This window comes from Mixophyes fleayi, chromosome 6 (assembly GCF_038048845.1).
Source record: "Mixophyes fleayi isolate aMixFle1 chromosome 6, aMixFle1.hap1, whole genome shotgun sequence".
NCBI lineage: Eukaryota > Metazoa > Chordata > Amphibia > Anura > Limnodynastidae > Mixophyes > Mixophyes fleayi.
In genome coordinates this window covers 3,433,817-3,461,473 of record NC_134407.1, presented here as the reverse complement: position 1 = coordinate 3,461,473, position 27,657 = coordinate 3,433,817, and the positions used below count along the sequence as shown (strand labels likewise).

At 44.9% G+C, this 27,657-nt stretch overlaps 1 protein-coding gene across 3 annotated transcripts in view; it reads left to right on the top strand.

The window, feature by feature from the left end:
* The window catches only part of ATRNL1 (attractin like 1), a 489,225-nt gene that overhangs the window by 144,791 nt on the left and 316,777 nt on the right, over nt 1–27,657 (top strand). For all 3 annotated transcript variants that reach the window (XM_075215604.1, XM_075215603.1, XM_075215602.1), the window contains 4 exons: nt 651–864; nt 6,408–6,596; nt 16,341–16,559; nt 18,679–18,816. In XM_075215604.1, the coding sequence (XP_075071705.1) occupies nt 651–864; nt 6,408–6,596; nt 16,341–16,559; nt 18,679–18,816 (760 nt within the window). The remainder of the gene's footprint in view (nt 1–650; nt 865–6,407; nt 6,597–16,340; nt 16,560–18,678; nt 18,817–27,657) is intronic.

Sequence of the window (27,657 nt, the reverse complement as noted above, 5' to 3'; positions counted from 1 at the left end):
CTCTATAGACAGCTCAGGGTGTATAGCAGGGTTTTTTTTACAGCGGAATCCTTTGTTTGGATCTTTTTCAGGTTCGGTGTTAAATATGTACCGTATTTATTTTTTATATCACTTGGCCTTTTATTGAATCATTTTAAAGTTTCAAATAGGGTTTAGATTGAATTTGGTATTTTGGCTCAATCCTAACATCTGGATTTGGTGCATCTCTTGTCACAGCATATTTATGTAATTTGCAAACGTATAAAAGTTGCTTGTGGTTAAAATTGTAATATTGCAATCAGTGCCCTCTTATCTGCTAATGCCCAGTTTTCCTTTATTAATGTATTTTTCTCCTAGTTGTAAAGCACCACATAATATGCAGGTGCTTCTATAATAAGTTTTCTGGCGGGTTTGAAAAGTGGAGATGTTGCCTATAGCAACCAATCAGATTCTAGCTATAATTTATTTAGTACATTCTGCAAAATGATAGCTAGAATCTGATTGGTTGCTATAGGCAACATCTCCACTTTTCAAACCCGCCAGAAAACTCTCAGCATGATACATTTACCCCTTGGTCTCAGTTTCATTTCCCGGCATAGATACCGTAGATTTGTCAGTGTGTGACGTCATCGGCTGTTATCGGAATTACATTCTCCTCAATTTCTTTGCAGAAACTGTCGCCCTGGGTGGGATTACGGAAGATCAATGTGTCCTATTGGGGCTGGGAGGATACATGCCCGTTCACCAATACCACCCTCCAGTGGCTGCCTGGGGAGCCCAGTGACTCCGGGTTCTGTGCCTACTTGGAGAAAGCTGAGGTGGCGGGGCTGAAGGTGAACCCCTGCACCGCCATGGCGGACGGACTGGTGTGCGAGAAGCAAGTTGGTAGGTGTTGCGCATCTGTGTATGAAAAGGATATTCCTCTATCCAGTAAAATCATATATCGTCAGGGGTGGTGCATGAAAATGTTGTATTGTCCTCTACCTCCAGCTTCCCAGCATCACTTTGGGAATTGTACAATTATACATTGATACATCTGGTCATTATTTAGAAATGGAAACAAGATATACATCAGAATGTGCTATAAAACCTTGTATATAGATCACATAACAGATTTCTGACTTGGCAGCTGCTGAGACATTAACAAGTCCAGCAACTGCCAAGTCACAGTTATACAGACTGGTCCCATGTGTATGCTGAGCATAAGAGCTTATTGTAAGGCCTGAGTCACAATGCTTTTCTTTTCATGAGATTTAATATTGACCAGACTGAGGGTTATTTTGAGGTAGTACATTTATTAGCATTTTTAGCTTCGTCAGTTTCAAGATGGTTTTGGACACTCCCTACTGCGGAATGGTGGGGATCAGATCAGATATAACTCATGTCATGGGGTTTTTATTATAGATTTTCAAACACATTGTCTTTCTGCTGATAATGCTGTGTTTATATTATGTGCCTGTATAGTGTATAGAATGTAGTGGAAATGTAGTGTATAATGTTTCTTCCAAGAAAGATTCATGTTTAGATCTCTACCCTCTATTGAGCATTTTATTATCTTGTCTACTAGGTGTGATATCTTTTTTTTTTAGCAATTTCTGCACTTTGTTGCACCTATAAAACTATCTATTAGATGACCTCTACTCTGCTTGTTTCTAAGATTATCCTCAGCAGCAATAAAAGTCAACTAAACAATATCACAATCTTGGCAGTTAAATACATGTTTATGAGCGTAAAACGGCCACAAGCGACATTTCCCTGATGTCACTTTTTGTACACTGTGCTATATATGTAATCGTGATTTACTTGACGCTTTTCTTTTTTATATTATATTTGTAATAATCTCCTCTTACCCACAAACATACAGCGCAGATCCCTTAGACATCATCCACCTGATACCACCTCTCCACATTAATCACTTTATTAAATACACATATCTCACTTTCTGCTCCTCTGTCCCATGAGTTTCATAGGTAGAATTGGTTGTTATAGAACCAAGATAAAGTAAAACCATTTGTCCGTGGCCCTTAGCAGAGCTCCCTCAAGCTTGGGGATCACTTGGCTTGGATTGAAGGTTGGAAATTCAAACAGAGTCTATTGATTGTCCCTTTAGCTTTTATTCTTTTGTTATGACGAATACAGACACAATGTAACGTTTTAATGTTCATAGAATGTTCAGTGTTGTCTGATAAAGTTGTGTCCCATCTCTGCACTGTTACCTGCGACTCCGCAGTCATCTATTCCCCATTAATGTCTCTCCCGTGTTACCTGTATCATTACAGAGGGCCCTAGAGAGCTGAGCGGTCCTAGATTCAGCTCTACTGGTCCGTGTAATGAGCGCAGTTAGTGACCGTCCACGCTTTGTGTCTCCTCTAATTTACAACGTATCCCCCTCCTGCTTTGTTTCTCGCATTGTCGCAATAAATTGGCTTTTTGTACCTTTCTGTGTGTTGCCTCCTCCGGGGTCATTCACCTTTTGTTATGCCTCATGTCCCTCTGGGCTTTATTAAATCTGCTACAGGTTCATTACTCGCTCTGTAACTTCAACGGAGACATCTTCTAGCGCCCTGTGAAAGAAAAACGTTTCCCATTTAGAAGCTGCTGTGTTTGTGATCGCGTTGTCCCATCTACAGAATGACTAAACCTCAAAGTAAAAGCAGATTTTCCTCCTTCGGAGCCTTACTCACAAGTGTAGATATAAAGGGGACACAACAGTGTAACTCAAACACCGAAACTTATAATAACATCCTTGGCAAACGTTTATAATCTGTGAGAAATATTCACTAGTTCAAGTGTCTGTGGGGAAAAGCAAGAGAACAGTTACTGTAAGAAATTAAATGAAGGAACATAGACCCATTTTTAAAGAAACATTGTATAAAAGTAAATATATTTTGGGTAAATACTTTGACAGTATAAACGTCGGGTCAGGTCTCGCTCTACGGAATGTAGGGGGTTCACATTATTAGTACGAACCATCAGAATTCTCTGGAAGAGGTTTAGTTTTTCGTTCCAAATTTCTTGCTTTTTTATGACATTTGCCCCTTTCTGTTATGACACAATACAATTTTTATTGTTTCTTCAGCAATTATGTTTTGAAAGCATTGAAATACTAAAAATAATTATGTGTAACAAATTCTGCACTCGATTCCACCTTCGATTCCAACCCAGGAGACCACACCAGGCTGTTAGCTAATGACGGCAGCTGGGGCTGAAGGTCATCCTGCCTCAGTGCTCTATGCTATCATGATAATATCTCTGTAATGTGTATGAAGGTAACTGAATTATCCAGGCTCTCACACACTCCGCATGCCTGCCTCTAATTGTATTTCAGTGATTTGGAGAGGTTATACTGTGTTCCTCTATCACTGGAGAAAGGGGCTCCGCACTCTTGTGATGACTGTTCTCCAGCTTCTGTTATATCCCGGCTGTGACTATGGAGATGGTATTAGCACGGTGCAGATATACGAGTCAATAGAAAATCACAGACACAAATACAATGTGTATCTGCATAATGATTCTGGGTTTACGGTTTTGTTTTCCTATTACATTGATACTAACATGACTCCTATTTCTAGTGTATTACCTATACTGGTAAATAAACCATGTGTTTGTGTTCAGTATATGATAATATGTGATACTAGATGGTGTTCAGTGTGTATGAGGATATTGGGTAAATGTGTGTAGTGGAGGAAGCTTCTGTGGGATGAACTAACATCACTGGTTCCTACTGCAGTGACATCACTGCACTCTCAGTGATGTCACTGGCTCCTAGTGACTGGATAGCTTGCATTCTCAGTGATGTCACTGGCTCCTAGTGACTGGATATGCTGCATTCTCAGTGATGTCACTGGCTCCTAGTGAATGGATAGGCTGCATTCTCTGTGATGTCACTGGTTCCTAGTGAATGGATAGGCTGCATTCTCAGTGATGTCACTGACTCCTAGTGACTGGATAGGCTACACTCTCAGTGATGTCACTGGTTCCTATGGAATGGATAGGCTGCATTCTCAGTGATGTCACTGGCTCCTAGTGACTGGATAGGCTGCATTCTCAGTGATGTCACTGGTTCCTAGTGACTGGATAGGCTGCATTCTCAGTGATGTCACTGGTTCCTAGTGAATGGATAGGCTGAACTCTCAGTGATGTCACTGGTTCCTAGTGACTGGATAGGCTGCATTCTCAGTGATGTCACTGGTTCCTAGTGACTGGATAGGCTGCATTCTCAGTGATGTCATTAGTTCCTAGTGAATGGATAGGCTGCACTCTCAGTGATGTCATTAGTTCCTAGTAAATGGATAGGCTGCACTCTCTGGGATGTCACTGGTTCCTAGTGACTGGATAGGCTGCATTCTCAGTGATGTCACTGGCTCCTAGTGACTGGATAGGCTGCATTCTCAGTGATGTCACTGGCTCCTAGTGACTGGATATGCTGCATTCTCAGTGATGTCACTGGTTCCTAGTGACTGGATAGGCTGCATTCTCAATGATGTCACTGGTTCCTAGTGAATGGATAGGCTGCACTCACAGTGATATCACTGGTTCTTAGTGACTGGATATGCTGCATTCTCAGTGATGTCACTGGTTCCTAGTGACTGGATAGGCTGCATTCTCAATGATATCACTGGTTCCTAGTGACTGGATAGGCTGCATTCTCAGTGATGTCACTGGTTCCTAGTGACTGGATAGGCTGCATTCTCAGTGATGTCACTGGTTCCTAGTGACTGGATAGGCTGCATTCTCAGTGATGTCACTGGTTCCTAGTGAATGGATAGGCTGCACTCTCAGTGATGTCACTGGTTCCTAGTGAATGGATAGGCTGCATTCTCAGTGATGTCACTGGTTCCTAGTGACTGGATAGGCTGCATTCTCAGTGATGTCACTGGTTCCTAGTGAATGGATAGGCTGCACTCACAGTGATATCACTGGCTACTAGTGACTGGATAGGCTGCACTCAGTGATGTCACTGGTTCCTAGTGAATGGATAGGCTGCATTCTCAGTGATGTCACTGGTTCCTAGTGAATGGATAGGCTGCATTCTCAGTGATGTCATTAGTTCCTAGTAAATGGATAGGCTGCATTCTCAGTGATGTCACTGGTTCCTAGTGAATGGATAGGCTGCATTCTCAGTGATGTCATTAGTTCCTAGTAAATGGATAGGCTGCACTCTCAGTGATGTCACTGGCTACTAGTGACTGGATAGGCTGCACTCAGTGATGTCACTGGTTCCTAGTGACTGGATAGGCTGCATTCTCAATGATGTCACTGGTTCCTAGTGAATGGATAGGCTGCACTCACAGTGATATCACTGGTTCTTAGTGACTGGATATGCTGCATTCTCAGTGATGTCACTGGTTCCTAGTGACTGGATAGGCTGCATTCTCAATGATATCACTGGTTCCTAGTGACTGGATAGGCTGCATTCTCAGTGATGTCACTGGTTCCTAGTGACTGGATAGGCTGCATTCTCAGTGATGTCACTGGTTCCTAGTGACTGGATAGGCTGCATTCTCAGTGATGTCACTGGTTCCTAGTGAATGGATAGGCTGCACTCTCAGTGATGTCACTGGTTCCTAGTGAATGGATAGGCTGCATTCTCAGTGATGTCACTGGTTCCTAGTGACTGGATAGGCTGCATTCTCAGTGATGTCACTGGTTCCTAGTGAATGGATAGGCTGCACTCACAGTGATATCACTGGCTACTAGTGACTGGATAGGCTGCACTCAGTGATGTCACTGGTTCCTAGTGAATGGATAGGCTGCATTCTCAGTGATGTCACTGGTTCCTAGTGAATGGATAGGCTGCATTCTCAGTGATGTCATTAGTTCCTAGTAAATGGATAGGCTGCATTCTCAGTGATGTCACTGGTTCCTAGTGAATGGATAGGCTGCATTCTCAGTGATGTCATTAGTTCCTAGTAAATGGATAGGCTGCACTCTCAGTGATGTCACTGGCTACTAGTGACTGGATAGGCTGCACTCAGTGATGTCACTGGTTCCTAGTGACTGGATAGGCTGCACTCTCAGTGATGTCACTGGTTCCTAGTGACTGGATAGGCTGCATTCTCTATGTGTAGGTGACAGTGACTTTTCGATTGTTGCCCATAAGTTGTTGTGAGTGTTTGATTCCTTCCGGTAAAGGTCAGGATGCATGTTAGTGATCTAGAAGGTGGAAGCCTAAATTTGAAGACAGATGGTTACAGAGTTTGATACAGTTTGAGATGGAGTTCCCAGGGTAAGGAGCAATCAGTAGTCGAGGAGGGATTGGATGAGGCAGTTAGTGACTGTAGGAAGCATTGCGGTGTATACAGTCAGTGTATTCTGTGTGTGGTTTGTGGATGTGCATTATGGTAGTATAGGCGGATGCATTCAGTGGTGTGCGCCGTGTATCTTATCTACGCTGCATTGACATCTATCTCTCTTTTTTTGTGCAGTCAGCCCCAATCAGAACGCCCGACCGTGCAAGACACCGTGTTCTCTGCGGACCTCCTGCTCCAACTGCACCAGCAACGGCATGGAGTGTATGTGGTGCAGTAACACGAAGCGCTGTGTGGACTCTAACGCCTACATCATCTCCTTCCCCTATGGACAGTGCCTGGAATGGCAGACCAACACCTGCTCCCGTGAGTAACCGTCATACGTCCTGCGTGTTCTGTCTCCGTGTGATACCCTGCGTGTTCTGTCTCCGTGTTATACCCTGCGTGTTCTGTCTCCGTGTGATACCCTGCGTGTTCTGTCTCCGAGTGATACCCTGCGTGTTCTGTCTCCGTGTGATACCCTGCGTGTTCTGTCTCCGTGTTATACCCTGCGTGTTCTGTCTACGTGTTATACCCTGCGTGTTCTGTCTCCGTGTGATACCCTGCGTGTTCTGTCTCCGTGTGATACCCTGCGTGTTCTGTCTCCGTGTGATACCCTGCGTGTTCTGTCTCCGTGTTATACCCTGCGTGTTCTGTCTCCATGTGATACCCTGCGTGTTCTGTCTCCGTGTGATACCCTGCGTGTTCTGTCTCCGTGTTATACCCTGCGTGTTCTGTCTCCATGTGATACCCTGCGTGTTCTGTCTCCGTGTGATACCCTGCGTGTTCTGTCTCCATGTGATACCCTGCGTGTTCTGTCTCCGTGTGATACCCTGCGTGTTCTGTCTCCGTGTTATACCCTGCGTGTTCTGTCTCTGTGTGATACCCTGCGTGTTCTGTCTCCGTGTGATACCCTGCATGTTCTGTCTCCGTGTGATACCCTGCGTGTTCTGTCTCCGTGTGATACCCTCCATCTTGTTTCTCATATTGTGTTCCAAAAAGCAAGAAAGTTACCGCTTGTTTAAATGTGCGCCCCTCACCGTCATTTTGTCTATGTGCATTTTATTTATATAGCCCATGTGAATAAGACTTTGGGAGTTATTGTGTTATATTTCCCCAGGGACAGTAGAAAAGTATAGACACTTAGCAGAATGTTTTCTTCGTATGGTGTGAATTCTAGGTCATTATAAATAATTTTTCTCCCAGGACATTGTTTCTGCTGGAGAGAAAGTCATTTCACTTTCTAATACCTGAACTAATTATTTACATGAAAAGCAGTCAGAATCTGGATTGCAGTGTTACATAGTATCAACATCGTCAGTCTTTATTTTTAAGGTGCCAGAAAACTCTGCAGCGCTGGACAGTCAGAGTTACAAATCACACAAGTATAACAAATACAGAACAAGCACAGACGAGGCTGACGATGGAGGTACAGACGTGAGACAGAGGGTAGAGAGGGCATCGGTCGTGAGAGCTTACAATCTAGAGGGAGAGGCCAATACTTAGAGAATTGGAGTCAGTGGGACTCGGAGTGGACTTGGGATATGAGCTTGGAGAACATACAGAGGGAGTAGTATCAGGTGGGGGAAGGATCGGCCGTGGTCAGGAGATGGGAGGAGATGGTGAGGACCTTGAAGGAGGTGGTGAGAAGCTTGATTTGAAGTTTGTTGTAAATGTGGAGCCAGTGTGGGGATTTGCAGAGTGGTGAAGTGGACCTGTGAGAGGTAGATCAACACCGAGGACAGATTTTAGATGGGTAAAGAGATGGGTGAGATAGCAGTAGGTAGCAGTGGTCAAGGCAGGAGACAAGCAGAGAATGGGTAAGGGTTTTGGTGAAGGCCTGAGGGACAAATTACAGATTATATGGAGGGTCTTCATCCAGGGAACAAAAAATATTACACGTTAATCCCCAGACGAAGATTAGTTTTCAAGGAGTTATCCACTACTTAATACCCAATTACCTGACAGATGATCCTGTTCCTCCATTGGAGGACCCGACAGTGCTCGTCAGTAGATCTCTGACTGGTTAAATTGGATCTTTAAGAAAACTCATTTAAAGTCTGATGTTTTGCATTAATGAATGAGGTGCAGATACTTTTTGAGGTTTGCCGAGCTCCTCACCTCACTTGTACATAATACTCCGTTGTATCTGTGAGAGAGGCCGTGTCTTAGTGCCGACTAAGCCTGGGAGACATTCTGATAAGTGGCCCTTATTGTGTCATATATTATTGAGAGTCAACTTCAATATCTTGCAAGATCTTAGTGCCCTGCCTGGACTTAGTAATACTGATACCTGGTGAACAGATCAGGATTAGAGGTTACATGTCCACGGATCATAGTCTCACCATAGAGGGCATGTGAAATTCAAACAGCCCCAAATGAGAGATCATCATTTGCTCTCTCCCGTTTCATTGGTGCATGGCGTTAGTAGCCGGATGCCCCTTTTACCCCCACTCTCTTTGCTACTCTCTCTTATCCCCTTGTTGTTGCACCTCTGGTATCCTACATAAGTTTAGCTCTGGAACGAATCAGCCGAACTAACAGGGGCTTCTAGAAGACAATGATCTATATAGTCATCAGGCTTCCTGATTAGAGTCCGTCATCGACAGTAACACTACAGGTCCCAGGGGAAGAGAAGCTGCAGAGAAGCCCTGACCATGGAATACAGCCTCATCCCACTAAGACACCTGGACCTCAGGTAATCTCCACTACAGCATCACGTAGGGAAATGTCCTGAGCAGATCAGGCAGGAGTGTGAGTACAATGTCCGTGGGATCCACCTTATACATCTCAGGGGGACAAAAACACAGAATATTAGTGATTGATGCATAGAAGCGAATCAGGCAGAGAAGACAATTCATCTGCTTATGTATCAGAACTGGGATTCTTCTCTGTAGTAGTTTCAGGCATTTATCTAAATATATCCGACTATTCCCCAAATGGCATCTCTTAGCTCAGGTACCAGCATCCAGCTCTGTGTCTACTGCCTGAAACGTTGGCATTAAACCCTCCGCTATGGACGAGATTTCATGTTTCCAGGCTTCTTCAACCTTTGCACTCTGGCTGTTGTAGAACTACAAGCCCCAGCATGCAGATGAAGGGCCCCAGATTGCCTCTGTGTTACCACTAGGAGGTCCAGGGCCCGGCCTCTCACTGCCACATGTTTTACGACTCCTATTAATGGAAGTAGTAGGTGTTATTTTCATTCCTATATAATGTCTGAGGTGCTGATTATATGTGAGCAGGAAGCACAGCGTTTCCCCGGAACGTGTTCCTCAGTGACGTCTCCATTTCTTCATCTCAAGATGTTCTCCCTCCCGTCTGTGCCACCGGCTCTGCGTGATGAATGTATGCACGAGGGAGCACAGCCACAGGCATGACACATGTCTTGGATCAGATGTGTGTTCCTTGTGTCCCCTTATTCACATTGTATCTCGTGTATAGACAGGTGACCTGGTTACCTCTGTGTTATAAATACAAACGGATACAGTGTTATTGTATCAGAATACTGAAGTACCACATTGTACTGTCTTAGTTGTAACGTTGTATTGTTGTATATATTTCCAGCCTCATCCTAGTCATATAGGCCAGACCTCCATTATAGCCTCTAACAGGGGGTGTGTGTAAATGTAACCTGATAGTTTTAGGGGCAATGTAACCCAAATTTATGTGTTTATAATAAAAATAGCCCAAGCTGATCATTGTCACATATTATGGAATACTGTGTATAGGGCAGTGGAGACTGCGGTGATGTCAGTGATTATTATTTATAGAGGTGTAATTTAATATCCTATCCTTTATTCACACCGTCAAACAATAAATCAACTCTATTTTGTCACGGAACCTCCCCTGAATACCTTTACCTGTCACAAACCGCACTCTGCACACTTGTGACTTGGAAGTGTTTACTTACGAGGTTACACACGATTCCAGCACTCAGTCTCTTTTTTACCTATCACCCAGGTTATAGACCTGCTGAATCGCCCCCAAACAGGGCTCTCGCCCCTCCCCAACACTTCAGATTTGCCACCACCTATTGAATAAGGACAATAGAACCCCAATATTCTGTCTCACACTGGCACACATTGGGCACTACTTGTTACACACACTTAGCAAGCCACACACCAGCAATCAAAGGGATAACACTTAACCCCTCAAGGCTCTATGGCACAGATGTACATGCAGGCACACACTCGGCTTGGTATACAAATGTTTTCACAGTTTACACCTCAGCAATGAAAGGTTTAGCATTGTCCAGCAATCTATCTCTTCTAGACAAGCAGTGAATTGATTTAGAGCAATTAGGACATCACTGTTACATTTTTAGATTTAATATACAAAAAGTACAGTGCTTACAGGTTAATAAAAAAAACAATTAATAAAAAACTGACATACCATACACAAGCAAAACAGTTTAAAATAAAGGGATTAAATATAACGTACATACAAGTGGTACATTGGCTTGAAGATGGACAATTTCTTGTAACTGGTCTCAGCTTTTTAAAGACACCTTTACACCTTACCCCACCTCCAGGGGGTTGTGGTCTGTGACACTTTTTACAATCACCATTTGCATGTTGCCTGATTTACTACCCAATTCTACTATGTGAACTAACTTTTCTGTGGAGTGTCAAACAGACCCAATTTTATTATTAATAGATCCCCAATGAATTTACCCATCTATTGATACCAAACATGCATAGGTATAGGGTATTAGTCGAGCTTATACTCATTTCCTCAACTTCTCAGGGTGTGGCTGAATTCTTAAGTTGACACATGAGCTGCCCTTTATTCATTGCTTTTGAGGAATATGCGGTTGATCACTACTTTTATTAATTTTAAGTGGCATGTTTGAAAACGGAATTATTTTTGTCTATATAAAATATAGCCAAGTCAGCACATGGTCTCCTTGAGCCAGACACCATGCTGAGCGGTTCCTAAAATTCTATTCAGGTGTCAGAATTCCATCGTATGCCAGGATATAGCTCACCGTAGGGGCCTTTGAAGTTGCTGCAGGTGACACTGCTATCTTCTAACACCAGGATGTGCAGAGTCACCAAATACACATACAAGAGACCCTCTGACTCCACATTTTACATTTTAGTATCTCCATTTATCAATGGAATCATTTGATATACCATATTTACACTGCAGTTATGATTAGGCCATATTCCCCCTAGTTATGTTATAGGTTAATCCTTATAACTGTAATTCCGCTATGATCACTACAAGGGGCATATTCAGTTCACTTTTCCTGGTACTACAGTACCTCATCATGGCAGATTTCTCCGCACAGCTTACAGAGATCCAAATCTTATGGTGGGTCAGATGTTTCTTTGTATGAATGTTATATGTTTGTTTCATGTCCCAGTAACTGTGCTGATTACAGCTAAAACTACTGCAACAATTCCCTGGTATTCTGAATGAGGCTGACAACAAGAAGTCACTAACAGTACACCAAGGAAGTACTGAGATTACTTTCTTCTTTTCCTAAGATATTTCATTGAGTGCAACATTGGTACTCCCAGACATGACAGTTGTTTAGTTTGAAGTTTATTAATTTTATATAAGTAAAAAGAAGTTGAATAGCGAGATAGTGTATTACCTCACAGTAACATGTTTATTAGACATTAATAAAAACAAAATTAAAACCAAAGCCTCATAAAATATACAAGTCCAGTTTATCCGATGAAGTGAGAAATGGCCGCCGACCGGAATCTCACAGTTGTGTTGGGGTCCCTTTTGGCTATAAACAAAACGAAACACCCTTGTGATGTGTTGAGATTTTCTCCCTGCTGGACTTTTATTTTGTTTATAGCCAACTGGGACCCATTATTAGTATATTATTACCCCACTATTATCACCACTATTATCTCCAATGTGTCACTATTGTTATCAGCTGTTTTCCTCCACTGTTATCACCAATGTGTCTTCACTATTGTTACCAATTTATCACTATTATTTTTACAAGTTTATAATTACCAATTTGCTACCAATTTTATCAACAGTTTATCACAAATCATCGGCCATCTGACAAATTTTAATACTGGGCCGCATGACCCCCCCCCCCCCCCCGGTCTACAGCTAGGAGAACTGAGACCCCCTGTGCACAGAAGCCCCCTCCTCATGCAGGGAGTCAGTTGTGGTATCATTATATTGTGCAGTAATCTGCTTTTATGTAGCACAGTGCTCTGTCATACATTGTAAACTCTTATTACATTCAGCTGGACAAATGAGAAACATTTGTTATATTTATTGTATAGTTAAATGCAACATTTGTGTTAATTCATTCTCCTATTAAATGTCTACATAAGAGGCAGTAAATGGCATTTTATACTAATTCTGTGATTAGCAGACCTGTGTATCGGAGCTGGTTGTGCAGTGATCTTCTCATTTGATAAATGACTATCCTGGCACACGGGCCGCCCCATGGCCGTGCAGTTTTGACGCGTAGGGCCTTGGGCTTTCAGGAGCAGCGTGTTTGAATTCTTATGGGCCCCAAAAGATTACAGTTACAGTAACTGCCATTGGGTCCCTTCCTCCTATGGGTGGTCCTGCTCATCGCTATTATATCCTGTTTATCATTATCACTTTAATCTTCAATTTAGAATTAAGATCTAAACACAAATTAACTGGTCCCAAATCACAAGCGAACCATGAACCAATGAAAACATCTCTGCCTTATACTGTACTGTATACCTATAGAAAATGAAAGTCACAGTAGACCCCAATTATAAATGGAGCGTAACAGAGAAGAGTCGGAAAATGACCTTGGCTGCCCAGTGAAGGACAGAGACCGTCGCTGACATCCTTGTCCTCCGTATTCTGCTGCACTGGTCCGCTCTGCAGCCAGGTCTATCACACTGATGACTGCAGTTATTGGAGACAGATGGGGAATGGTTATAGGAGAGGCTGCAAACAAATGGGAACAAACTGGCTGCTGGCAAGTACAGGGCGGACATGTGGTCACAGGGAAATAAATAGGAATGAATAGACTGTGGAATCATCTTTCTATAGAGTGACGCAGAGAGCTGACGAGGGGGGTTGTGTCCAGCATTGTGCTTGGTACAGGTGTCCGGGGGGGGGAACAAATAGCACAATCCTTTCTGTCCTCTTCTGTGACATGTTCTTCCCTGACTGGCCGATCATCGTCTCCCGGAACATAAAGCAGAGTAACTGCCCATACATCCCAATCACAGTATTTATATCATTCACTAGAAGAGACACGGCTGCCTCTTCTATAATGTTAGCAAGAGGACTGGTGTTTAATTCACTTTTCATTCAGCACTGTCTATACATTTATACTTTTATTAAATAAACCTAATGGATCTTGCAGGCCGTCAGTGCATCTTTGCTTTGCAGCTCTCTCTGGGATTACATTTCTTCAATGTCCGGATACAAAAACAATTTCCATAACTTATCAGAAAGGAAAAAAAATAATTCACGGTTCGGGTACAGAAAGAAAAAGAGCAGAGAGGGGAATAATAAGACTGAGCCGCGCTCCAGTCTCTCCACTTTAAAATTCAATATTGCACGCGGCATTGCGATTTACTGCCTTTTATGGACGGTAATTATGTGAGCTGTAAAATTAGAGGCATTAGGTCTGGAAGACCTTGGTGTCGTGGCTTGTGCCTCCGTTATATTCCAGCAAGAGCCGAGGGCCTAACTAATCCAGCAATAATAACAATAATAGTGAACCTATAAAGCATCTAATGTTTCAGGACCAGGTCGTCCTTCACACCTGAGTTCTTCTCTCCCAGCTCTAAGGTTGCTGCGACCTTGCTGAGAAGTCATGATGGAGACAGGGGCAGCCTCGGTCACTTGTTAATAGGGTGTTTATTATCCATATGTATTTATTTATCTACAGCACAAGATCCTCACAGATCTTTGCTGGAATTACAGAACATTGGATCATGTTTATCGGAGTCGTGGAAGGATAGTGCTGAGAGAATCCCGACGCCATGATAACACATGTTCCAGCCTGACATTTATAAATGCTGAGAGGCCGCTTTTAATTTGTCTCTCATCACTCACTAAATTCTCCCCGGACCTGTCCTATGACCGGTCGTATCTGTTGGCATTTGTGCTTCATTTCTACTGCAATAAGAAAAAATAGTTGTTGTTGAAAGATTCCATCGGGTTCTCTCCCTGGTTAGGACTGAAGGCTTGCACTCTAGTGGGAGAATGACTATAGGGACAGCCTGGTTGGGACTGCAGGCTAGCACTCTAGTAGAAGAATGACTATAGGGACAGCCCTGGTTGGGTCTACAGGCTTGCACTCTAGTAGGAGAATGACTATAGGGACAGCCCTGGTTGGGACTGCAGGCTTGCACTCTAGTAGGAGAATGACTATAGGGACAGCCCTGGTTGGGTCTACAGGCTTGCACTCTAGTGGGAGAATGAATATAGGGACAGCCCTGGTTGGGTCTACAGGCTAGCACTCTAGTAGGAGAATGACTATAGGGACAGCCCTGGTTGGGTCTACAGGCTTGCACTCTAGTGGGAGAATGACTATAGGGACAGCCTGGTTGGGACTGCAGGCTAGCACTCTAGTAGAAGAATGACTATAGGGACAGCCCTGGTTGGGTCTACAGGCTTGCACTCTAGTAGGAGAATGACTATAGGGACAGCCCTGGTTGGGACTGCAGGCTTGCACTCTAGTAGGAGAATGACTATAGGGACAGCCCTGGTTGGGTCTACAGGCTTGCACTCTAGTGGGAGAATGACTATAGGGACAGCCTGGTTGGGACTGCAGGCTAGCACTCTAGTAGGAGAATGACTATAGGGACAGCCCTGGTTGGGTCTACAGGCTTGCACTCTAGTAGGAGAATGACTATAGGGACAGCCCTGGTTGGGACTGCAGGCTTGCACTCTAGTAGGAGAATGACTATAGGGACAGCCCTGGTTGGGTCTACAGGCTTGCACTCTAGTGGGAGAATGACTATAGGGACAGCCTGGTTGGGACTGCAGGCTAGCACTCTAGTAGAAGAATGACTATAGGGACAGCCCTGGTTGGGTCTACAGGCTTGCACTCTAGTAGGAGAATGACTATAGGGACAGCCCTGGTTGGGACTGCAGGCTTGCACTCTAGTAGGAGAATGACTATAGGGACAGCCCTGGTTGGGTCTACAGGCTTGCACTCTAGTGGGAGAATGACTATAGGGACAGCCTGGTTGGGACTGCAGGCTAGCACTCTAGTAGGAGAATGACTATAGGGACAGCCCTGGTTGGGACTGCAGGCTTGCACTCTAGTAGGAGAATGACTATAGGGACAGCCCTGGTTGGGACTGCAGGCTAGCACTCTAGTAGGAGAATGACTATAGGGACAGCCCTGGTTGGGTCTACAGGCTTGCACTCTAGTAGGAGAATGACTATAGGGACAGCCCTGGTTGGGTCTACAGGCTTGCACTCTAGTAGAAGAATGACTATAGGGACAGCCCTGGTTGGGTCTACAGGCTTGCACTCTAGTAGGAGAATGACTATAGGGACAGCCCTGGTTGGGTCTACAGGCTTGCACTCTAGTAGGAGAATGACTATAGGGACAGCCTTGTTGGGACTTCAGGCTTGCACTCTAGTGGGAGAATGACTATAGGGACAGCCCTGGTTGGGTCAACAGGCTTGCACTCTAGTAGGAGATGGACTGTAGGGACAGCCCTGGTTGGGACTGCAGGCTTGCACTCTAGGAGGAGAATGACTATAGGGACAGCCCTGGTTGGGACTGCAGGCTAGCACTCTAGTAGGAGAATGACTATAGGGACAGCCCTGGTTGGGACTGCAGGCTAGCACTCTAGGAGGAGATAAGGCGGTGGGACTAGGTAGGAAATGTTTTGGTGGGTCGGGTTCACAGGATGGGATTTGGGAGAAGCCTCTAATCAGTCATGTATCTGACCACGTGGCCAGCTGGTGTCTGGTACTTGTGACTCCGGCCTTTTTTTTTTTACTTGTTTGTGAGACTATGTAGATGTTGTTTCTTGTTTCCAGTTAGGAACTGTTATTGTTATAAGTGATGTAAAATGTGCTGTTATTCCCTGTTTCTGCATTTCTGTTAATTCTATATTCTCCCTGTTATAGCCCAAAACTGCTCCGGTTTCCGCACTTGCTCCCAGTGCCTCGATCACCCCGGATGTGGCTGGTGCAACGACCCCAGTAACACCGGGAAGGGACATTGTGTAGAAGGCTCGTCCAGGGGGCCGATGAAAGTGCTGGGGAAACACACCAGTGAGATGGTTCTGGATACCAGTCTGTGCCCCAGAGACAAGAACTACGAGTGGTCGTTTATCCACTGCCCAGGTAAGAAGAACATTGTCCAGCATCAGTGTCTATTATCGGATCATCTCTAGGGAAGGCATTGTTCACTCAGCACAGATTTTGCTCTACCCAAACTCAATTTCCCACTACATAAGCCCCCAAATATCAAACCTCAGACCCGCTGTGCTCAGAAAGCCCCCTCCGTGTACAGAGTGTCAGTTCTGTTATCTCTGTGCATGTTATTTCGCAGTAAGCTGTTATTATGTATCACAAAGCTCAGTCGTACATTATACACTCTTGTTACACTGAAGTGGAATCCGCTGGACAAATGAAGAATATCCGTTATTTTTAGTGGATAATTAAATGCAAAAACTGTTAATAATTCTGTTAACATTTTACAAAAGAGGCAGCAAGTTCCATTCTATACAATTCTGTGGCTACGTCTCTCACAGACATATTAATAGCTGGGCATACAGCCTGATCCGTACATTTCTCTGTACATAACAAAGGACATACTCAGAACTTGTCACATTGACGTAAATCGCAGTGTAGTATTAGCTGTGCCCGCTGCAAGAATCTCCCGTTCTGTGCGGTACAGCCAGAGGCACCGATCCCCTGAACGCCTGTGTATAAGTCTGTATCTCCTGCTTATTACTTGTTATTATATCCCTATTTCTGGTCATTGTCCCAGCAGTCTCTGTGCTAATAGGACGGGGCTCGACCTATATTCTCTCTCTTGGTTCTTAAAGAGAATTAATAATGGTTCAGCTGTTCCTTCCCCCTCTTCCCTTTGGGCAAGATTGCTATTTTCCCCTCTGAATTTCAATGAAGTGACATAAAGAGACACAGAATCGGCTGTAATTCTATTTGTGAGAAGCAAATTATCCATCGTGAGAAACAGCTTCTCTCTATTATTATTATTATTATTATATTATTACTAGGTGTTAGCTCTGTGGCGCAGGTACTTGATGTGCTTATCAGTTATTTCCTGCTGATCAGATATAGAGACGGGAATAATGAGCATCTCATCGAAATGTTTTCTGAGGTCTGATTTGAATACATTCAAATGTCTGAGATCCTCGCAAGGTGTTTACCCGCAGATAGCCCAATCTGTCAGACGTCTTCTGCGTCACAGAGGTCTCAAAATATAGAGTTTCACGTGAAAAGTTATTGTTCCAGAACTGAAAATGAATGGTGGAAATTTGTCTGTCTCTGTCCGATGGAGAAATGCACCAAATAATTAATAATAACTGGGAAAAATTCTATGTATCATTCATCATTTTGGTATTTTTTTTTTTCCCCCCGAAGCATTCACCCTTGTCTGCTGTCTGTGAGCTAAGGCAGATTGACCTGGTATTCTGGCTTATATGTCCCAAATTATCCAAACTCACTGCAAAAATCTTCATATACCACAACACAACATGGTCATTTCCTGCTCGTTTAACAAACTGCTGCAGATTGTCTTAATGAGTAAACTCGGCGCTCGCGGTTTTGAAGCTTCTGCAGAAGAAAGTACCGGACGCCATAAGTTCTCACCGACACCACAGCTGCATTCAGATATTGTTTGTTCCAAGTTATATTAGAGGACAAGCACAACTGGCCCAGCACAGGGTATACAGCGCAGATAGTGTACAAGCTGCTTCAGGGGCCACGGGCCGCCTGCAGAACTGTTTGGCGTCCCTTCCTGGGCTGTGTTTGTTGTACTTGTCTCGGGGTCTAATATAACTTGGAATGAAGAATTATTCAATGTAGCGGCGGGATAGATCTGAGCTCAGTAATTGGATGGTTTTCCATACGATGGTCTATGAATAGAAGCTGGAACCTGTATGTAACAAATTCCTTTATTCGTCATTCTGACGTACAGACCGGATTTCAGTTTTCAGTAGTAGCAATTTTTTTGGTAATCAGCGCCCCCCTCCCCCGTAAACATATTGATGTGTTGTAAACTTGGGAGAGCAGCAGCCTCTTCCCTCTTTGTCTGTCTGTTAACACCAGGGCTGAATTAACCATAGGGCTAACTGGGCTACAGCCAGGGGCCTCTGGCATCCAGGGGCCTCTTACCTCTTTGTCTGTCTGTTAACACCTAGCACTGCTGCATTATCGCTGTGTGAATAAATGTTAATAAATAGATATAACGATGATCCCGGTCTGTTTCTTCCAGCGTGTCAGTGTAACGGGCACAGCACCTGCATCAACACCAACGTTTGTGAGCAATGTAAGAACCTGACTACAGGAAAACAGTGCGAGACGTGTATGCCGGGGTACCACGGGAACCCGACCAATGGCGGGGAATGTGAAGGTTAGTTATCACATGTATATATTGTCTATCAGTGCTGTGTACTGGATATAGGGACATGTTGGTGACGCCGGTACGCAGAGACTGGTTCTGGCAATGACAATGTTACCATCATTTTATAAGCACTGAAACGCTGACACTGTGTAAGGAGTCATTATATGTCATTATATGATATCTGTTCTTGACCAGACATTTGTCACCCTGTGTTCCAGCCGTTCTGAACCCGTCACCTTTGATATTAGAGATATCAGCGGTCACACAGGCCGACCGCTAACCCGTGGTGGGTTATTGTTGTGTAGTGTCTGAATTTCATGACTCCAAACACACAAAGATGGATATCTACTAAACCGCAGGTTAGAAAAAGTGGAGATGTTGCCTAGAATGTACTAAATAAATGACAGCTATAATCTGATTGGTTGCTATAGGCAACATCTCCAGTTTTTCTAACCCGCAGTGAAGTAAATATAACCCAAAGTCTTTAAAAATCAACCGACTTTAGGAATAATGAAAGTGAAGTGTTTTCTGAGGTCTGATTTGAGCGCACTCAAATATCTGAGATCCTCGCAATGTGTTTACCCGCAGATAATCCAATCTGTCTGCGTCACAGAGGTCTCAAAATATAGAGTTTCATGTGAAAAGTTATTGTCCCAGGTCTGAAAATGAATGGTGGAAATATGTCTGTCTCTTTCCAACGGAGACATCAAAAAAGTATAATGATAATTAATAATATACTGGGGAAAAAACTGTGTTTAATTCATCATTTTGGTAAATGTTTTTCTTTTCTTCTAAAATATGTTGCTGGGACTGTCTTCATGCAACACTTTTGTGTGTTTGATGTGGTTTTTTTACATCGGTCTTTGTGCATCTAGAAATGCGTTTCTCCAACGAGTCCTTTTTTGCGGGGAGGAAAGGAGTGTGTGGGGCTCTCACAAAGCAGGGAACCCCTTCTGTAAATGTTCCTTCTTCACCTTGTTATCTCATGTCAATAATATCGTCCCATAAAAGGAAGCCTCAGTTTTACACGTTGCTGCAGAGTAAGGTGCACTCGTGTGCCCAGTCCAAGGATCTTGGTGCCAGTCATCACCAGCTGGGATAATGAATGTGTTAATGTGCTTCCCTGTAGACCTGTGAACTGCGCAGTAGGAGTATGGTAGAGGGGATTTACACTGCAGCTTTACACTTTTAAGGTTTGTAAATGATACATTCTGTATTTTTGATCAGCAGAAGTAACAACCACTGGACCTAAAATGACAAATGCTTCCAAAGTATTATGAAACATTTATAGTTGGATGGTGGATCGGTTGAGCAGCTTTGTTTGTATATTACAGAGAAGAAGGTGTGTAAATCATGTTTTATTATGTTTTGTTACCATCTGGATGGAATCACTTCAAAATATTCATTTTGGATAGCTGCATCTCGGAGAACAACAACATTGTAGCAACAAAGTATAATACAAACAGTATTCCTGCTGCCAAGGTCTATTGTAAGAGTGAGGGGGCTGGGGGTGTCATGGAGGAGGCTGGGGGTGTCGTGAAGGAGGCTGGGGGTGTCATGGAGGAGGCTGGGGGTGTCATGGAGGGAGGCTGGGGGTGTCATGGAGGAGGCTGGGGGTGTCATGGAGGAGGCTGGGGGTGTCATGGAGGGGGGCTGGGGGTGTCATGGAGGGGGGCTGGGGGTGTCATTGAGGGAGGCTGGGGGTGTCGTGGAGGAGGCTGGGGGTGTCATGGAGGGAGGCTGGGGGTGTCATGGAGGAGGCTGGGGGTGTCATGGAGGGAGGCTGGGGGTGTCGTGGAGGAGGCTGGGGGTGTCATGGAGGGAGGCTGGGGGTGTCATGGAGGAGGCTGGGGGTGTCATGGAGGGAGGCTGGGGGTGTCATGGAGGAGGCTGGGGGTGTCATGGAGGGGGGCTGGGGGTGTCATGGAGGAGGCTGGGGGTGTCATGGAGGGAGGCTGGGGGTGTCGTGGAGGAGGCTGGGGGTGTCGTGGAGGGGGGCTGGGGGTGTCATGGAGGGGGCTGGGGGTGTCGTGGAGGAGGCTGGGGGTGTCATGGAGGAGGCTGGGGGTGTCGTGGAGGGGGCTGGGGGTGTCGTGGAGGAGGCTGGGGGTGTCGTGGAGGAGGCTGGGGGTGTCGTGGAGGAGGCTGGGGGTGTCATGGAGGAGGCTGGGGGTGTCATGGAGGGAGGCTGGGGGTGTCATGGAGGGAGGCTGGGGGTGTCATGGAGGAGGCTGGGGGTGTCATGGAGGGAGGCTGGGGGTGTCATGGAGGAGGCTGGGGGTGTCATGGAGGGGGGCTGGGGGTGTCATTGAGGGAGGCTGGGGGTGTCGTGGAGGAGGCTGGGGGTGTCATGGAGGGAGGCTGGGGGTGTCATGGAGGAGGCTGGGGGTGTCATGGAGGGGGGCTGGGGGTGTCATGGAGGAGGCTGGGGGTGTCATGGAGGGAGGCTGGGGGTGTCGTGGAGGAGGCTGGGGGTGTCATGGAGGGAGGCTGGGGGTGTCCTGGAGGAGGCTGGGGGTGTCATGGAGGGAGGCTGGGGGTGTCGTGGAGGAGGCTGGGGGTGTCATGGAGGGAGGCTGGGGGTGTCATGGAGGAGGCTGGGGGTGTCATGGAGGGAGGCTGGGGGTGTCGTGGAGGGGGGCTGGGGGTGTCATGGAGGAGGCTGGGGGTGTCATGGAGGGAGGCTGGGGGTGTCGTGGAGGAGGCTGGGGGTGTCATGGAGGAGGTTGGGGGTGTCATGGAGGGGGCTGGGGGTGTCATGGAGGAGGCTGGGGGTGTCATGGAGGGAGGCTGGGGGTGTCGTGGAGGAGGCTGGGGGTGTCATGGAGGGAGGCTGGGGGTGTCATGGAGGAGGCTGGGGGTGTCATGGAGGGGGGCTGGGGGTGTCATGGAGGGGGGCTGGGGGTGTCATGGAGGAGGCTGGGGGTGTCGTGGAGGAGGCTGGGGGTGTCGTGGAGGAGGCTGGGGGTGTCGTGGAGGGGGCTGGGGGTGTCGTGGAGGGGGGCTGGGGGTGTCGTGGAGGGGGCTGGGGGTGTCGTGGAGGAGGCTGGGGGTGTCGTGGAGGAGGCTGGGGGTGTCGTGGAGGGGGCTGGGGGTGTCGTGGAGGGGGGCTGGGGGTGTCGTGGAGGGGGCTGGGGGTGTCGTGGAGGAGGCTGGGGGTGTCGTGGAGGGGGCTGGGGGACCCAGAGTGCTATCTTGTCATGTGTCCCTCTGATCAGTAACAACGGGCTCCCTCTAGTCTTAGCAGAGAAACAACTGTAATTGGAAAAACTATTTCAGTATCCGAATATAAATGTGAAAAAAATATATAAGACTGTGAATCTCCTTTCTAAATATAGTCAAAACAATTGTTTTAAACATACTCACAGAAGCTACAAATGGCTTCAAATAACACTTTCGGCTGTTCCATTTCCTATGTCATCATCGTAAAACCCTCAGTTGTCTCACAGGCTACTTCCTGTGTTGCCCACATGCCAGAGAGCTGTCTCTGTGTGCTCACTACACAGATACCGAGAGCTGGCTGTGTGCTCACTACACAGATACCGAGAGCTGGCTGTGTGCTCACTACACAGATACCGAGAGCTGTGTCTGTGTGCTCACTACGCGGATACCAAGAGCTGGCTGTGTGCTCACTACACAGATACCAAGAGCTGACTGTGTGCTCACTACGCGGATACCAAGAGCTGTCTGTGTGCTCACTACGCAGATACCGAGAGCTGGCTGTGTGCTCACTACGCAGATACTGAGAGCTGTGTCTGTGTGCTCACTATGCAGATACCGAGAGCTGTCTGTGTGCTCACTACGCAGATACCAAGAGCTGACTGTGTGCTCACTACGTGGATACCAAGAGCTGGCTGTGTGCTCACTACGCGGATACCGAGAGCTGGCTGTGTGCTCACTACGCAGATACCGAGAGCTGTCTGTGCTCACTACGCAGATACCGAGAGCTGTCTGTGCTCACTACGCAGATACCGAGAGCTGTCTCTGTGTGCTCACTACGCAGATACCGAGAGCTGTCTGTGCTCACTACGCAGATACCGAGAGCTGGCTGTGTGCTCACTACGCAGATACCGAGAGCTGTCTCTGTGTGCTCACTACGCAGATACCGAGAGCTGTCTGTGCTCACATGCACTGAGATAGAAAACATGCACTGTCAGCGGTCCTTGTGTCAGTCAGTAATGAATACACCTGTCCTCTAGTAAGGAGGGATAGAAAACATGCACTGTCAGCGGTCCTTGTGTCAGTCAGTAATGAATACACCTGTCCTCCAGTTAGGAGGGATAGAAAACATGCTCTGTCAGCGGTCCTTGAGGACTGGATTGAAGAGACAATGTCTGGAGGATTCGGCTTCTTTGAGCCGTTTCCACTGTCAGTGAGACCAGTATTGAGGAAGAGCTTTAACTAATCCTGAAAGTTTGTAACCTAAACCCCTTTTTTATGACCTTTCCCTCTACCCCCGTTGCAGCATATATTGGGGGGAAAGACCTAATAAAGGGCATCACTTACTTTCAGTGTTTTGGCCCCAGGGTCATTCACCTTGTACTGACCAATCATATATTACTGCTTTCTGCTTGTAGATCATTGATCCCTGTGGTTACCGCCCCCCTCACATACAGTATATATGTAATAAAGGCCGACATGCTGGAGCTCGGTATTCGTACTATAAAATAAACAGTGTGGAACAAGCACTAATGTATTTATTTCATCCTGAGAGGCCGTTGTCCAGCGAGTGAGGTCTCTGACATGTTAATCTATACTACACCCAGCAAACATGCTGCGTTTGTAAATATTCATTGGCACCTCGCTCCTTCTTTAATCAACTTACCCGTGTAAGTGCTTGTGGTACGTGGTGTATCTGCCACGACCCGTCTCAGCCCTAATTGAAAGTTTATATATATCTCTGTGCAGTATTGATTTATTGGGATTGACACTGTGCTTATCAATACCAGTGGTTAAGTACAAAACTCTCTACATGTTTCCTATTTAGTAAAACCTTCTGAAGCAATATGTTTCTGGCAACAAATCTCATTTGTCAGCATTCCTGGTGTATCGATGGTTTCCTCCTGTACTGCGCAGTCACGCGTGCTCTGAGATTTCAGCCGTCCTGCTGGGAGATCCATCATCGAATACAGCGGCGATAGGACGTATTCACACACTGTGATGTTAAAACAAACAAACCTTAAAGATGTTCTTATTTAATTACAATAAAAGAACTGACAATATTTGTTGACATAAATATTTACCCCCTTTGCTAGGATACCACTGAATAAACACCAGAGCAATTAGTTGTCGTCAAAGGTCACATCTTTAATTGATTGTTAGTCCACCTGGGAACCATTAACGTGTTTCAATTGCTTTCAATATAAATACACCTGTGTGAGAATGTTACGTAGAACATTTTCATCTTGAAGATCAAAGTAAATCTGAGAAAAGGTCATTGAATACCACCAATCAGGGGAACGATATAAGAAGATTTCAAAGACTTTTTATATCCCTCAGAATATTCTATATATACAGCGGGTGAAATAAGTATTGAACACATCAACATTTTTCTTAGTAAATATATATTTAATGTGGCTCTTGTAATGAAATGTACACCAAATGTCAGCAACAATCCTTGCAATCCACACAGCAAAGAAATCCAACCATAGATGGTCATAAATTAAGTTTTGTATATTTGCTCCATGACACACAGTATTTGCTCCATGACACACGGTATTTGCTCCATGACACACAGTATTTGCTCCATGACACACGGTATTTGCTCCATGACACACGGTATTTGCTCCCTGACACACGGTATTTGCTCCGTGACACACGGTATTTGCTCCGTGACACACAGTATTTGCTCCGTGACACATGGTATTTGCTCCCTGACACACGGTATTTGCTCCGTGACACACGGTATTTGCTCCGTGACACACAGTATTTGCTCCATGACACACGGTATTTGCTCCCTGACACACGGTATTTGCTCCCTGACACACGGTATTTGCTCCGTGACACACGGTATTTGCAGTATCTGTTGGTTGTTTCCACAACTAAGGACGTGTTAGCAAATGGAAATGTGTCAACGCGTCATTAAGTTAGACAGGTTCTGAACAGATCCCTGATACTCAATAAGCTGTTACACAACCTCTCTATCTCCTGCGCCTAATTCATTAAGGAACGTAGATGCTGATATGGGCCGCATTTTGCATAAAATTGCTCCGCGCATGCCCAGGACCGAACCATGTGCCAGTGAACGCAGCAACGTCCAGTACATCTTCAAGTGTAAAGGACCCTTATGATAGGCTATGATTTCATGGGCAGTACGGGGAGGGCACTGGGCGTATGCCCATTGTCAGTGTATAGTCAGGGCGTGCCCTGGAGCGCACCCAGCAGCGTCTGATCCAAGCTTTGGGCATCTCTCAGGTACGTGATTATCAGCCGTATCTCTTGCACCAGCTACGGGTCAGGTGTAAGTGCTGATTACTAGTGATGACGGCTGTGTATACAGCTAGAACATGTGTTTGTAATCAGGAGCAACTGTAACAATGTATTTTATGTACAGTAGTCATTAATAACATCCTGATAAATGTATTTTATGGATTCAAAAAAATGTTTGTTTTTGCTTTTTAATGTTGTCATTAATGACTATATTATAAACAGATGACAGAAATTGAATAGTTTTTTTCTTTCTTTCTGTGCATTATTTTGTGACTTTATATTCCACATATATTGTACGTATCCTGCAGTGTGATGTCTGTTAGAGCAGAGCGGACCTAGACCTGTAATCATCACCAAAAGTATATTTACATCCGCTCCTTGTTGAATACGGACGTGGGTTTGCCCAGCTGTACATGCATTTCCTTTTTTAAAACACACATTACTTTTATTTTACGTTTGTTAGTGAATCAGACCCAGTGTGTATATAAATGGGCGGGCGAGGGTGGTGACTGCTTGTCAGTCCTCCAATATAATTGTGTGTTAAAGAGCCAATCCCAGGTGGGCCTGTGCCTCTAACAGCCAATGAGCCAACAAAGAGATATCAAGGGGGGGCGGAGAGAAGACTAACGCTCTGTGGTGATCAAGTTAATTACACATTGTGGAAACATTGAGTGGAGGTCAGAGATGGTGACGCTCAGCCCAGTTACATATATGTGATAAATATCATGGCTGTCCCTGCGTGATGCATGACCAGTTGTAGAACACCGCAATGTATATCCACGGCAACATTTTATCTACGTCTTTATTTTGCATTTCGTTCACTTTCACAGGGAACAAACATATAGAATAATATGGAGGTTTATAAAACATTGTGCATCTAAAATGTTTTTCTTATATATGTATGTGTGTATATATATATATATATATATATATATATATATATATATACACAGTGTGTGTGTGTGTGTGTATATATCTATATGTATATCTATATCTATCTATCTATCTATCTATCTATCTATCTATCTATCTATGTATATATATATATATGTATATATATATATATATATATATATATATATATATATATATATATATATACACATACACATACACTGCCCGAGTTTCATGATATCGGGGGTTCCAGCTCTGGCCCTGAGGTCTGATCACTGATCTCATAGGCTGTATGTAGGGGATGGAGGAATATATAGGAAGAAGTTAGGAATATGGAGAAGAACTCTGTACCTTGCTCTGAGTTTTCGGCAGACGCTCTGATGAAATGATACCCTGCAGGCCTCAGATTTAAACGCTAATGTCACCGCATTTCAATAAGATTTTATTGGCTGCAGACATTAGTATCTGCAAAATACCTGCGGCTGTGCAGTTTCCTCCAACTACAGATGTTTCATGTCCCATAAAAACAAATGTGAGAGGCGCTCCATGGGATCATTACAGGGGACGAATCAGGGAATGTTCTGCAGATCCACGGAGTGCAGCTTTGTGTCATCTCTGCAAGGTTACACTGTCACATGACGCACGGATTAAGAAGAGGATTAAGAAGACACTGTCACATGACTCAGATAAATGTGGGTATCCGCAGCTCCTGGTAGTGACTTCCTGTCCATCAGATTTCTGTTATTATGGCCCATATAAGATACATCCTCTATCAGTGACAGGAGGAGATATGTGGCATCACTCTCCCGCTGTGTGTCCGGCCTGCTGGGTTTGCATCTTATGTGATTTATTGTCTGTTTTTATAGTTCTCCTGGTATCTCACACAATAACACTGTTGTCTGCTGTTAATAATTAAGCATATTTCCCACCAGTCTGATGCGTGTTACTATCTGATACCTCATTGCCGGTCACAGATTACGTTGTACATATAGCTGTTGTATGGCGTTACTGGGGGACGCACAGTGTTACCTACGTCACAGACTGAGTCACACAGCAGGATACAGGGAAGGTTCAATCTGGGGCCGGATTCATCTTCATACACAATATTAATGCAACTTAAACTTAAACAAAGCGCACGTAGTCTGCAGGTATGTACACATGTGTTCAAATACAAGCGGATCTGGATATAAGTCCGGTACTTGCAATATGCAGACAGACAGAACACAGGGCAGGGTACACACATGTGCAATATGAAGTCGCATCAGAACACAGGCAAAAAAATAAAGATTTCACAAAATTAATTTACAACTCTTACTGCTATAATCATTAATAAAGATATATAATAAAAACATTTTTCTCCATTTTCTTCTTTATATATGCAATACATAAATCAGGATGTTCTTAATGTGTATTGTACATAAAGCATTCTTATAGTGTCTATTACTTGCAAACACACGTTGTGGCCTGCATGCGTGTAGTCATTACTATCAGTCGGCACATACAACTGCCCTGTAACTGCAAATTATA